This window comes from Parasteatoda tepidariorum, chromosome 7 (assembly GCF_982258835.1).
Source record: "Parasteatoda tepidariorum strain Cologne lab strain chromosome 7, Ptep-v5.0, whole genome shotgun sequence".
Classification (NCBI taxonomy): Eukaryota; Metazoa; Arthropoda; class Arachnida; order Araneae; family Theridiidae; genus Parasteatoda; species Parasteatoda tepidariorum.
Window position 1 is genome coordinate 67,970,233 of NC_141761.1, and position 14,295 is coordinate 67,984,527.

General features: G+C 26.6%; 2 protein-coding genes across 11 annotated transcripts in view; one reads left to right on the forward strand and one right to left on the reverse strand.

Annotated features, from left to right (window-relative positions):
- LOC107454702 (KICSTOR complex protein SZT2) overlaps positions 1-10,984 on the forward strand; it is a 129,531-nt gene extending 118,547 nt beyond the window's left edge. Inside the window, exons 61-64 of the mRNA XM_087167990.1 lie at positions 1,657-1,882; positions 4,439-4,645; positions 6,748-6,816; positions 10,076-10,984. Of these exons, the coding sequence (XP_087024116.1) occupies positions 1,657-1,882; positions 4,439-4,645; positions 6,748-6,816; positions 10,076-10,228 (655 nt within the window). The 3' untranslated portion in view covers positions 10,229-10,984. The remainder of the gene's footprint in view (positions 1-1,656; positions 1,883-4,438; positions 4,646-6,747; positions 6,817-10,075) is intronic.
- A 2,719-nt stretch (positions 10,985-13,703) lies between these two features.
- LOC110281924 (uncharacterized) overlaps positions 13,704-14,295 on the reverse strand; it is a 163,454-nt gene continuing 162,862 nt past the window's right edge. For all 10 annotated transcript variants that reach the window (XM_087167991.1, XM_087167996.1, XM_087167997.1 and 7 more), the window contains one exon: positions 13,704-14,229. In XM_087167991.1, the coding sequence (XP_087024117.1) occupies positions 14,161-14,229 (69 nt within the window). In that variant the 3' untranslated portion in view covers positions 13,704-14,160. The remainder of the gene's footprint in view (positions 14,230-14,295) is intronic.

The following is a 14,295-nucleotide window of genomic DNA, read 5'->3' on the forward strand; positions in this document are numbered from 1 at the left end:
TATATTCCCTGCAAATATCAGCTTGATTGCATCCATTTTCAATTTTTCTGATTATGCCCATTTTATTATCAATGGAGAACGTTTTACGTTTACTGCTCGCCATAGTTAAATTTGAGACACTTGTTTGCAGGATGTTTTAAACTGAACTGAGAGCAAAAAGGAGTTGAAATGAGGGCCTTATCAACACATATTAGTGTCCAACCCTTTGACCAATAATGAATAATTGCTCATTGCCTTGGACAGAGAATGCATATTGCCTGGTTGGAAACATCTGCTTTGTTTGTTTAGGGATGGAAAAGTGAGATAAAAGAAGCAAACAAGAAAAAATGTGTACATGTATAAATATATACACCTTCTATAAGTGCTTTTGAAAATCGGTATCTGTATTTTTTAAATTTTTTTTTGAAGTAGAAATTTCAAAATTATTACAAAAAAAATCAGTTGAAGACTGAAAAAAGTTCATTATATCCAACTTCCTCACTTTTTTGGTTCACTATATCCACAAAAAATAACATTATCCGTGTATAGCAAGGCACGGGACCGAACATTTCGTTCACTATATCCGGGAGTTCACTATAAACCTTGTTCACTATAGCGGGGTTTGCTGTATATATATATATATATATATATATATATATATATATATATATATATATATATATATATATATATATATATATATATATATATATATATATATATATATATACTATATATATATATATACCTAAAAGGTACCACAGTTTCATTGAAAAACTATTTCAAGATATTTATATATTTATAATTATTATTTATAGAGAATTAAAAAATCAATTATCTAGGAAATAAATGTATATGTATAATTGAAAAGCCCTTGTTCAATTTAATAAAATATTTTTGGTAGCCAAATTAAATAAAATACTATGGAATTTCGATGATCAAGTCTACAATATATTTTTATTCAATTAATTATGATTATATTTTAAGATTTTGTATGCATGATTTATCTACAGACAAACAAACTAGGAAGGGCCAAACTGGCCAATTGGTTCTTCTAGGTATACATCAGTTTTCAGTCTTTCTAGTGTTTACCTGCCCAGCCTAGAGCTACTGAGCCAAATTTCGCTAAAATCTTCCTGTCATACAAATTATCTCTATTTAATATTGTGATGAAACATTGATCTTTAATCAAAAGCATCAATCACGTGTATATGAACATTTCCTTCTCTCTGTTCTCATATACCAGGTATAAAAATACATAAAATCACCAATAAAATAAAATCTAGAAAGAATTTTATTATTTTATGAATATTAAAATTCACATAAATTATTCAATCAGAGTTGTGTTTCACCTTAAAAATTGACCAAATATAATGAAGCTAAGTGGCAATATTTTTTCTATCCATAATTTGTTGTGTGCGGGTGAGCAGAGGAAATGAGCCTCCTAGCATTAAAAAAAGAATTGTTTATTACTTTTTTTTTCAAAAATTTATGTCAAAATCACAAATACATCAAACCTTTATATACTCCAGATATGAAAAGACTTATTGATAAAATAAAGTTTTAGTTTTGATAAGTTCAGTTGTGCCATTGCATTATTTTTTATTTCATTTTTTTTATATGAAAATATTTATTCAATAGAATAAATATTATACTTAAAACCAAAATCTTGAATAGGTCAAAGAAGACATCAGTTCGTAGCATGTGTGATGAAGATGTAATGTATCTAGGATACTACAGCAGCCAAGAAACGATGATGCAGCAAGTAATAAACCAACAAGCAGCAGCAACTCGAGATCATCTTGAAGCTGTTGTCAAGAGAGCTTCTGTTCACTGTCGAAGAGATCATTTATGGAGTTTTCTTTTGCTCAGATCGCTCAAAGAGGAAAACAACAGTAAAGATGTAAGCAAGTCTTTTAATCATGATTTATTAATTCATATTAATCATGGTTTATTAATTAATTCATGATTAATCATAATTTATTATCTGTGTCTCCTGGCAAAATGATTTCTGATTTTTAACTTTTATCTATCAATTTTTTTTTTATTTTCAACTAATTAACCCTTTGTGAAGTAAATCTTTTCAAGAATAATAAGCTGGGGACTTTAACTAAAAACTACTCTCTGCCCTGATAACATATAAGTTAAAATTCTGCAAAATATAGAAGTTAAAATTCTGACATACAAGTTAACATACTCATTGACATATAAGTTAAAATTCTGCAAAATTTTACTCACAGTCAAAATGTGGATGAAATGACTGTAAAGATGTAAGCAAGTCTTTTTTTTTCATGATTTATTAACTAACTTTTGTGTCTCGTCACAAAATGATCCATGATTTTTAACTTATATTTGGCATTTTTTAAAATTTTCTCCTAATTAACCCTTTGTGATGCAGTAAATCTTTTCAGGGATAATAAGCTGGTAACTTTAACAAACAACTACTTTCTTCCCTGGTATTCTAACATATAAGTAAAAATTCTGTAAAATTTCACCTGTAGTCAAAATGTGGATGAGATTACAGTAAAGTTGAAAGCAAATCTTTTTTAACCATGATGCATTAATTAACTTGATTTGTGAGTTGTGGCAAATATGATCATTTGTAATGGTCTATGATTTTTGACCTATGTATGCCTTATTTCACCTGTAGTCAAAATGTGGATGAGATTACAGTAAAGTTGAAAGCAAATCTTTTTTAACCATGATGCATTAATTAACTTGATTTGTGAGTTGTGGCAAATATGATCATTTGTAATGGTCTATGATTTTTGACCTATGTATGCCTTATTTTATTTTATTTTCCGCTAATTAACTCTCTGTTGCTGTAGTAAATCTTGTTATGAATAATAAACTGATGACTTAAACAAAAAACTACTTCTTCCTGTGATATTCTATGTATTCTAACATCTAAGTAAAAATTTTGTGAAATTTCTTCTGTGGTCAAAATGCTTGATGAGATTATAGTCTAGATAAAAATATCTATCTCTATAACTATCTTTATTCTTATGTATAAAATTGAAAAAAAGGGTTGAATCTGTATCGATAGATAAGAAATTATAGATTCTATGAAGGGATTGTAGTCTAGATAAAAATATCTATCTCTATAAATATCTTTATTCATATATGTAGAATAAAAAAAAAGAGAGTTGAACCTGCACCTATAGACAAGAAGTTGTCGATTCTGTTTAGAACTCTTATATAGATTTTTGCCTTTTTTTTAATGTTTGAAGCGATTGTAGTCTAGATAAAAATATCTATCTCTATTACTATTTTTATAACTATATATAGAATCTATATAAGAGTTGGAGGTAAGAAACTTAGTTGAAAAAACATTAAACAATTATGTTTTTTTAGTAGGGAGAATGACTTTTTTTTATGGGTTTTTTAGTTCAATGAATCCAAACTTTCAACTTTCCTATAATTTTAAATTTTGAATTGAATTCTTAATTTCTTTTCTTTTTTTGAAAAGGGATATTCCCAAATGGTGTGTAAACAATGTGCGCACAACTCTATATAAATTGCGATTTGAAGAACATCAGATTGTGAAGAATTTTAGAAAGTTTTAATTTAAATTATTTTTGTAAAATATATAATGTTTTAAAAATTTCATTTTAATTTATTTAAATTCACTCATTGTGAATTATTTTTTTCCAGAATTCTAAGAAAATGCCATTGCAAACAATTATAAACAAATTAAATTATTTTTGTATTGACTGTAAAACTACATTGAAATTTTCTTTTTCATTAATTTGAAATGTAAAAGAGCATTTTATAATGCCACTATTTACGCTCTAAAAGGTTTTAATATGAAATTGCTGGGAAATTTTTTCTGGAGTATCTATGGACATTTAAAGAAACTTAAACATTTGATAATTTCATAACAAACTTTTATTTTGCTAAGGCAAAAATAGTTGCATAAATATTAAAAAACATTTTAATGTATCTTTATTGTAAAGAAGTTAATCATAAAATCTTGAGACTCTGCAATAAAAGCTCTTTTAGTTCTGTAGTATATTGCAACACTTAATATCAAAAAATAAATGTAAGGAAAAATCTTGTTTTAGACTTATTTTAATCTTATAAATATACATGAAAATTACTCACAGCTATTTTACATCTTCTTTAATATTATCAGAATAAAATTTCTTTTTCAAAAGCTTTATTTCACTGATATTTTAATAATTTCACCGAAATTCGAATTTTTGAATAAGCAAAGTATCTTAATAGGAAAATGGTGAATCAGAAATTTAATACGAATAAACAGGATGTCAATATACTTAAAAGAGAACTTTCTTTAGGACCTTACTCTAGCATTTTCTCACAAATATTATCCATCATTGAATATGCGCATTATGTTCTGTTTCTGGTGCAAAGTGTTATTTTCCCATATAATTATTTAACTGAATTCGATTTCCAAACTTAAGTAGTATTCATAGAGTATTTTTTGTTTTGATTTCAGCATGGCGTACCTACTGGATCCTTTTCTGAGTTTGCAGAGCTCTTGGGATTGGTGACGATTATTCCTTTAAATGATTACGATGAAAAACTAACTCCTTTCATGAATATGCATATATCATGGTATACCACTTTAGCACCTGTTCTAATGTCAAAGTATGCCGATAACCATAGGCAATTTTTATCATCTGACGGTAGCTCTATGTATGTTGTAAGTATATAATTATACTTAAATATTAAAGTGTAAGATTTCTTTGTTATCTAGAACTTTAAATATATTTAGCTATCTTGTAGCTGTAAGCCTATTTTTTCAATTTAAAACTCCAAAAATCTTTGTGAATAATTTATAATTAATTATAAATCAAAGTTTTTAATTTTAAACTTTATTGTATTATTGTATATATATATATATATATATATATATATATATATATATATATATATATATATATATATATATATATATATATATATATATATATATATATATATATATATATATACACACAATAATATAAAAAGATAAAAATAATAAAAAATGTTGTAACATGGCCTACAGCTTTTGCTGTTCACCATGTTGCTATAACGAAGCCCAACACATCGTCATTCAAATGTATGTTGAGTTGTTGACTGCTGATGAGTTATAACACTTTTTATTATATTTGTTTCGATATTATTCTTATCATATCTGCTCTAATTTTCGTCATCAGTGTTAGTGTGTGATTATTAGAGTATAATAACTTTTTATAATATTCAAAAAATTTCCTAAACACTTATTCATTATATATATATATATATATATATATATATATATATATATATATATATATATATATAATGAATAAGTATAATAAGTATATAATGAATAATATATAGCATAAAAAGCTTCAATTAATCTTTTTATGTTATTCCTTTTCTGTAAATCTTTTTCTTAATTTATTATTCAAATTCAAACGCTCTTTCTCACACTTTAAAGTTCACATCCTGTCTTTTAATCTATTTTTAGTTCGAGTATGCGATTTTCCCTCTGACTAATTTGTGGGAAAGACTTTTTCCCTGAACCCATTTAACAGACCAATAACAATTACTAAGTTTTCCCTTTTTCCCTAAAACAAAACATTTTAAGGATTTACTTTACAAGATTTTCCCTAACTTTTATTAAGGAACACAATGATTTCGAGTCACTTTGATAACTGTTCTCACTCTAATAATTGTTAAATAAATTTTCTACCCTTTTTTCCTGCCTAAGACCTGTTTTTATATTTCCACTTGGCAATGACATTATGTATGCATATATATATGCGTATATACTCTATATCTCGGTGTGTAAGTCGACTGCTGTCAGTAATTTGATTATAATTCCTATAGATGTCATGTATCAATTTATGTTCGACGTGTGCAAAATTTAGATTAAAATATTATTGTAAAATATTTAAAAAATGTGAAATTTTGAATTCTTTGGATGGAGTGAAAGCGATTTTTTGTGAGACTCAGCGGCTGAGAATTGAACTAGAATACATCGCAGAGTGAGATCTCTAAGACAACACTGCTAATGTAACTGAATTCAGCACAAATGATGTTCTGGAATCATAAAATTCCTAGTTTTATGGTATGTTTTTAAAGTTTTGACTGCATTATATTTTTTTGAACTACTCCTGAATAAATAATCTTAACTTTGCTTATTCTTAATTTTTTTCTGATTGTAATTTGAAATACTGTTTCTAAAAAATCTTTATAGGTGAAGAAAAGGCAGAATTAATTGCATATAATAAGATATTAAAAATAGTTTTTGAAAGGGGTAATTTGTAAAAGTAAATTGGTATAGAGTTATTCATATCTATCTCATTGTTTATAATGCATCAATATTTCACGATCAACGAATGTCCGACTTTATTACTTGGGTATAAGTTGACCTCCTCTTTTTCGTTAAATTTTGGGGGTATGAAAAGTCGACCTATACACCGGTATATCAGGTACTTTAATTTGCAGATGTTTTGTTTCTAGATGCTTTTACTTTACTTGTATTTATGTTGGATATTTTATATAACCTCTAAAATGTAATCTAAAACTTTAACATTGAAAAAGCGCTATTGAGTAATTATAGGAGTTTTGTGTATATTTTATCTTACTTTAAGTCTTATAAACAGTTATAAATATAAATTAAAATTTAAGAAAAGCCTTTAAATTAAATTATTCTAAAATAATTTTAGACTTTAAATTTTTAGAAAGTGTTTAACGTTTTTAATTCTTTAATTATTAGCTTTATAGCTTTAATTTATTTTAATAACTTTAATTATTTATTTGTTTTTGTAGATTGTAACTAATACATCTTGTCCTGATACTTTTATGCTGTTGACAATTGATGCCCGTTTGAATCGAACAGTAAGTTTCATTGTTTACTCTAAGTATTTGAAATTTTTTTTAATATCTTGTTATCAGCATTATTTTACTGGCACTATCTAAGCACTAAATACATAATTAATAGTATGCACTAAATTCATATAAAAAATAGTGACAATTTTTATTTACTATAGAATTGTAAACAAGCAGTATTTGTAAACAAGCATTGTTCAAATTATTTTTCTATGATTTTTTTAAAATTTGGTTTTATAAAGTATAATTAGTTCTTCTGCTGTGTGTGCTACCCTAATCTTATGTTTAATTTATTCCATTGTTGTTGATTTTAAAATTTACTTTTTTCTACAACTCATTCAACCCGGTGATTTAAAATAAATTTAACTATTCTAGTTCTTTTTTCTTGCTATTTATTGCTTTGACAAAATAATATTTCAAATTGATTCTTGATAGCTCACATGTTTTTTTTGTTGGTAAAACTCTATGCCTATAATAATATCTAGTGTTAAAAAACATAAAAAATGGGTCTGTTTCATGACACAGAGACGCCTGGTGGCTGTATGGTAGGGCTTTGCGCTGTCGCACCACAGGTCCTTGGTTCAATCCTCGGACTTGTCAAGTTTGACTTAGCCTTTCATCCCTTCAGTGGGTCGATAACATGAGTACCACACATGCTTGGGAACCATGTTGGGGTTCCATGTTGGGCTGACCACCCAACAGGAACATCTGCTCCTACACCCCAGAGCCCAAAGGTCAAGAAAACTGAGATAAGCACAGTAGGCCTTTGCCCTCTATGGGCTGTCGCGCCACTTAGTTTAGTTTAGTTTTGATGACACAGAGCATTTGGAGCTTGTTCCAAATTTCTTGAACTTTTGAGATTTTTATCGTCTGATGAGCAACGCTTTTTAATCGTTTAAGGGTTAGTCTCTTGATCGATTCAATTCATAATTTTCATGTGAATCAATATTTTAAATATTTCTTTGAGAAATTTAAACTATAATAAAAACGTTAAAATCCTACAGAATAATAAAATACAATTTGATTTCTACAAACTTAGGAATCATTTGATCTTTCTACTTGAAAATGTACCATCAAATTCTCAACTTCTAAATATATATTTTGTATAAATTTTTATTCGGATTAAAAAGCGACAAATAAATACTGTCAGTGCAGCATTGTAAAATATTTTATATTAAAAGGAAGAATTTGTCTTCAAAATATTGGAATTCCGCACAAAATCATTTATGTATAACAAAAATATCTCCAAAGAATATCTCCACTCTTCTCTTAAGGTGAAAGCTGATTAAACTTTTCTGTTTGTTTTCAAATGGCACTGTCAGAACAGTTTAGAGCAGACTTCAAAAGCTCTGTGTCGGAGAATTGATCCAATGACTATTCTAAGATCAGTAAAAGAAGATACCGTTTCAACCTTTAAATTGTTTTCTAAATAATTATGTTTATTTCTCAAAAACACAACAAAAACTAATGTTGCTTTTTGTGCCTTTGGCTCCATTAAAAAACAACTACTGTTTGTTTACAATGTAAAACAATTTTTTTTAATTGTTTTGTTTATTACATTGTCTTTTTTTCTCATCTACCATAAAATATTTGCATTAATCAGCTATTGTATGAATTATTTCTTTGTGATTTTTTTTTCAAATATGAATTAGTGAAGTGTATTTAATCCTTCTGCTCTGTATCTTTTTGTACTTCTATTTCTTTGTGTCAATTTTTTTTTGTGATAATTTAAAGTATCAACAGTTTTTTCCCCAATTATTTATAATTATTTGCTCTTAATATTACAACTCATTTTTTATTTTATCTTTGTTTGAATTCATCTTTAACTCCATTTTGTCAGCTTACCTAGATTATGTAATAGTGTTTACTTCTGGCCTAGTATAATTGATTTTAACTTGAGAGTACTTATACTCTGTACCCTCCAACACTAGCACCAATCTGAATTTAAGTATGCTAAGTAGTTTTCTCAAGTTTAAAGGCTGAGTTTGCTTAATTTTAATTACATATGCATTCATTGGTTGCTATACTACAGCCCTCTCACTCAACCAGTTGTGTAATTAATTACAAGACTGGCTAAGAACTTTACTCCGCTGTGCTTTGTTTCTTATGTATGCTCAGATTTTAAAAAAGAAATTGGATTAAACTGAGTTTTCACAAACTTTAAAAGGAAATTACATTTCTTACCAAACCTATCAGATACTTTTTCCTGACATTTTTGTATTTTCAAAAGACTTTTGAGAAATTCCTCCTTAAATCCTAGTCATGCTCAACTTAGTTTTATGTAGGCTTTTTAGTAAAGTTAATATTTATTAAACATTCTATTTATGTCAGGGCTTGCATAAAAGGAGTTAGATTGTAAACTTATTTACAAAGAATTCCATACTGGATAAAATTTGTAGAAGTATGTCGCAAAAATGCTTTAACTTCTCAAATTAAAATTATAACATTAAAAAATATGCATTTTCATAATATTGATTTAAATTATGCAGAAGTGTTGTTATTAGAAGCCATAATGTCGTTATTAAAACATTTGAAGGCTGAATCCTTTCCTTTTTACTTCTAGATCCTACAATAAGTTAGGACTCTTGAGCAGCGTTTCCCAATTTTTTTAAGCCACGGAATCCTAAACGATCGATGGGAGAACTCTAACTTTTAAGAAACGTTCATTAGCTGGTGTAAATATGCGAATTAAAAGAGAAAGAAAAATTAGTTACTTCAGAAGCATTTACGTAAATTAAACCTTTTCATTGTTTCATCAATAAGTTTTAAAATTGGGTTTTATGTTAAGCAGTTGAATTCGCAAATCTACAGAGACTATGTTTTTTGTATAAGTTAATATCTGTATAAGTTAAGTCTAGTAGTTTTTGCTGTTAAGTAGAAATTGGGTAAAACAAGCTGAATTATAATTTTTGAAAAAGAACTGTTATAAATTGTGAGAAAGGTTATCAATTTTTTTTTCTTGAATTTGATTTTGAATTTCAAAATTTGATGAAAAAATATTTTTTTTAATTTTTCTATTGCAATTTTACGAAAATAGTTTCATAAAAATAACTTAAATATTAGATAAATGACAAATTATTGTTTGGATGCAAACCTATTACAGGTTTCAAACAGACTCTATTATAGGTTGCAAACAGACTTTCCACAGAATGCTAGGGTTATGCAGAACACTATTTAGAAACTACTGTTCTAGAGCATCAATTTTTACAAATTGATAAATTTTTAAAATTTTATATACATTAAATCATCCTTTAATTTATTTTTGTAGGAACTGAGTCTAGTCCTTAGAGAACCTTCAACTGACTTATATGTCATAGAAGATAAGCCAAATCAACGAGTTACTGCAATTCAATCTCTTGTTGAAGGATTTGTGAATGTATTAAGTTTTCATTTATGGACTTGCATGTTATCTGCTCAATAGATGTTTTTATGTTTCTAATGAATCTGGTAAAATTATTTGTAAATAATCAAAAACATATTTTTCTACATCTATTCTTTTACTAGGCTACTATCTGCTCTTAAAGTATCCACAAATCTATCTCATACTGGTTCAAATAGTGAGTGATGATATCTGATATTTGAACTAATATTTTTAATAGTTTTTGACTGTGATTTGTAGTGTTTTTATGTTTATTTGATAATAAATTTTATTTATTATAATTTGATTATTGATTAGACATGTTTCTATTTGTGTAAGTAGTAAAATATTTCTTTTTCATTTGTACAAAACTTTAATAGATTAAAAAATATTTTTTTATTGCCTTAATAAATAAAATTACACTCATTTTGTAAAAACATTAAAGTGTTTTATTAATTTCATTCAAGTTAATTGTTACTCTTACTTACTGCTCTTATAAATTTTTTTTTCAATTATTTCAATTTTGTTTGAAGGAAAGGAAACTGAGTTTGTTTATTATATTCAGTTTAAACATAGGTTCTGAAAACTTTATATATCTATATATTTTTGTCTCAATTTTTGTCTCAATATTTTTTTGTCTACTATGTCTCAAATAAATTAATGAATTTATTTAAGATTGATTACAAAATATTCTAATTGATTGTATAGATTTTGGCTACAGCCTGTACAAAATTAAGATATTTTTTCAATTGGAAATGTGTTTGTTTGTTCCTATTTACTGTATATTTTATACTTGTAAATAAAAATTTATTTAGTGTATCACTGTTTACATTTAATTTTTTTTTAAAGTAAAATTTAATCTTTTAAGTGCTGTCTATTAGTGCCACACATCAATCATATTGATTTTCGGGATGAAAACTAGGTTTCAATCATTATGTGAAGTTATATATCAATATAACAAAGTGTAATTATCTGTTTGAAACTGCAGCTTCCACAAATATACTAATATTTTAAAACTTGTTAAGTTAAAAATCATTATAAATTTTAACGTTTTTTTTCCTTCTTTTTTTAAAAAAAAAACTGATTTCATAATTATTGAATTAGAAATATTTTGATAATAGTGAAGATTTAAACAACGTAACTAAATAAAATTTTCAAAATTTATATAATGTACAAAAGCACCAAAAAAAAGATGAACCTATTAAAATTTTAGATTCTACTCCGTTTTTAATTAATTGACAGTTGCAATTTTCTATCTGAATCTGCATCAAAGCTATCTCATATCTTTGAATAATTTTCTTAGATTTTTCAATGAATACTTTAATTCAACTTTTCCTTCAATTGTAAATTTATCTAAGGAACCTTTTTTATGTTGAATCAGCTTTAGAATTATCTGGTACATTCGAAATAAAATGTTTAGATTTTAGAAGAATATTCCTAATTAGACTGAGATTCATAGCTAAAATTAGTATTTTATCCTTAAGTGTATGACTTTTGTTTTTTATTCATTTATTTAGTTACATTTCTCCAAGTCATTTATATCAAGAAATATAAATTAATTAAATTAGCATCATAACTGCCATATATTTTTATGTATCTTACATTGACTTAACTACTTGTAATTTAAGTTTACATCATTACTTAAATAGAAGCTAAGTACTTAAGAATTGATTTCAAATTAATGTACTCAAATCTTTGAATGTACTCAAATCACTTCTTTGAATCTCATAAACTGATAATTCCTATTTCATTTAGCTTACAATATAGTTTTAGACAAATATTTTGTACAAGTGTCATTATCCAAAATAAACTATTAATTTACTTTGCATTTAAGTTTGCTTCTCTAAAATTGAAAATTTTTAAAAAATTGAGACTAACATTTTAACTACTCAAGGGACAGTTTAGAGACTAAATTAGCGAATTTGCATCACATAACTTTATTTTTTAAATGCATGTTTTCAATAAAATAATATGTAAAGGTGCCTTAAACTTTAAATTTAATAATAATATTTTTTCTCCTAACAACAGTTAAATCTCGAGTATTTTTGATGAAAATTTGAGTAAGAAGAAGCCAAAGCTAAAGTTCCAAAATAAATCATGCAAATCTTATGTATCCCACTTTTATGTTTTCCTGTCCTATTACAAATCGTGTGCATCCGACCTATTTATTTTTATATAATGCCTTAATTCCACATGAAAACCCATACTCCATAACAGTTTAAATTTTCAACCGTTCCCTTTCCAATAAAATTTATCATTAAAAGGTTGATTTTTTTAGAGCATGATTTCTTTAAACAGGGGAACTATGAAACTTTTCAACAAAATTAAAGCTAAAAAAAAATGGTGTAATATTTTACCAATATCAAGTAATGAGCTGTTAAAAATGACTTATGAAGCCTTCGAATTTCATCGTTTACGACCTAATAATATATAAATGCACAGCAAATAAAACTTATGACTATTTTTCTTAATTTTCTTCTTTAATCTCTCTTTTCTTTTTTGTCTTTTCTATGTTATATATATATATATATATATATATATATATATATATATATATATATATATACAGTGGAGCATCGTTTATACGACGCCGAAGGGACCACCGAAAAACGTCGTATAAACGATAACGTCGTATAATCGATTTTTACTTCTAAAACTGAAACTAACACTGTTTTCAGTTAATTTTAATGCTTAACGTGTTGATTTACATAAATTTCTAAATTAGACAAAGCAAAACAAACAAATAACCAAAGGAGAAAAATTGCAGTGAGCCATTTGAATGTATGTTACCTTTAATTATATTTTCCTGCAATTATTCTCTACAATGCTTTGAATAGCGAGTTGAAGTTACTGCTTTCTATGATGCAATTTTAAATTTCTAATCACGGCCAAATCTAATGGCTGAAGCGCACTTGTGCAATTTGCAGGAAAAAAGAGAGCTTTTACATTTTCCAAAATAATTAGTATCGATAGGTGAGCTGGACATTGGTCGATGAATAGAAATTTTTTCGTTTTTTCCTCTTCATAACATTGTCTAGTTTTTTCAGTCATCTAGTAAAAATTACGGTCGTCATCCAAGCATTCTTGTTGACACCCTTTTCTGTATCATTCATGTTGGCAAATTCCGCTCTTTTTTTAAAATACACAAGAAAAAATAAAAAATTAAATAAAGAACAAAATCTAAAAATCGACGTATAACAGATTCTGTGCGTCGTATAAACGATATATTTTTACATTAAAATGAATAGGAATGATTTGGGACCACACTAAAACGTCGTATAAATGTAAACGTCGTATAAGTGATCGTCGTATAAACGATGCTCCACTGTATATATATATATATATATATATATATATATATATATATATATATATATATTATATAAAATTTACATGTATAAAATTAGTGCTCCTTGGAAGAAAACTATTGAAATAGCTTGAGCTTATTCAAGCTCTGTAAAGCTCGCGTCTATGGTAATATATTTGCTGAAATAGTGAATTATTCAGAGTCAAGAATACAATTACAGTAAAATAAACATTTATTTGAAAACTAAGAATTTATTTTATCTGATATGTACAGTTTACAATAAGGATGTGATTACAGCATTTTTTTAAAATTAATTTCAGTAACATAAAACGTCACCTAATTACCGGAATTAAGGTGAATTATTCTAGTTTAAAGTATACACACATCATCATTTTGTTTGTTCTACATATCAAAGTATATTCTGCTTACATAAAAAAATACTCAAGATCTAGCGTTTTAAAAGGTACACTATAAAGGTCGCAGAAATTATAGCATACACAGGGACCATATAAGAAAGAAGAGAAAAAAATATTTTTTTTATAAAGTTCCATTAATATAAGGCACACGTCGGTCTTCCTTTCACTCAGTCTCATAGGATCTGGCAGTAAAATTGATAAAAGTCTACACGTTTTTTTTTTTAAAAGAAAAAACACTCTCGTCTCCAGCTACGCAGATATTGTCACTTAGTTCAACTTTCAGCTTTTTGAATTCGTTGCTCCCACTGTGCAATCAGCTTGTTGTGACGAGGGCTAATGTCCTGTAAAGTTAAAAGGAATGTCAATAAACACAATCATAATCGTAACATATAAAGTTACACATTAAG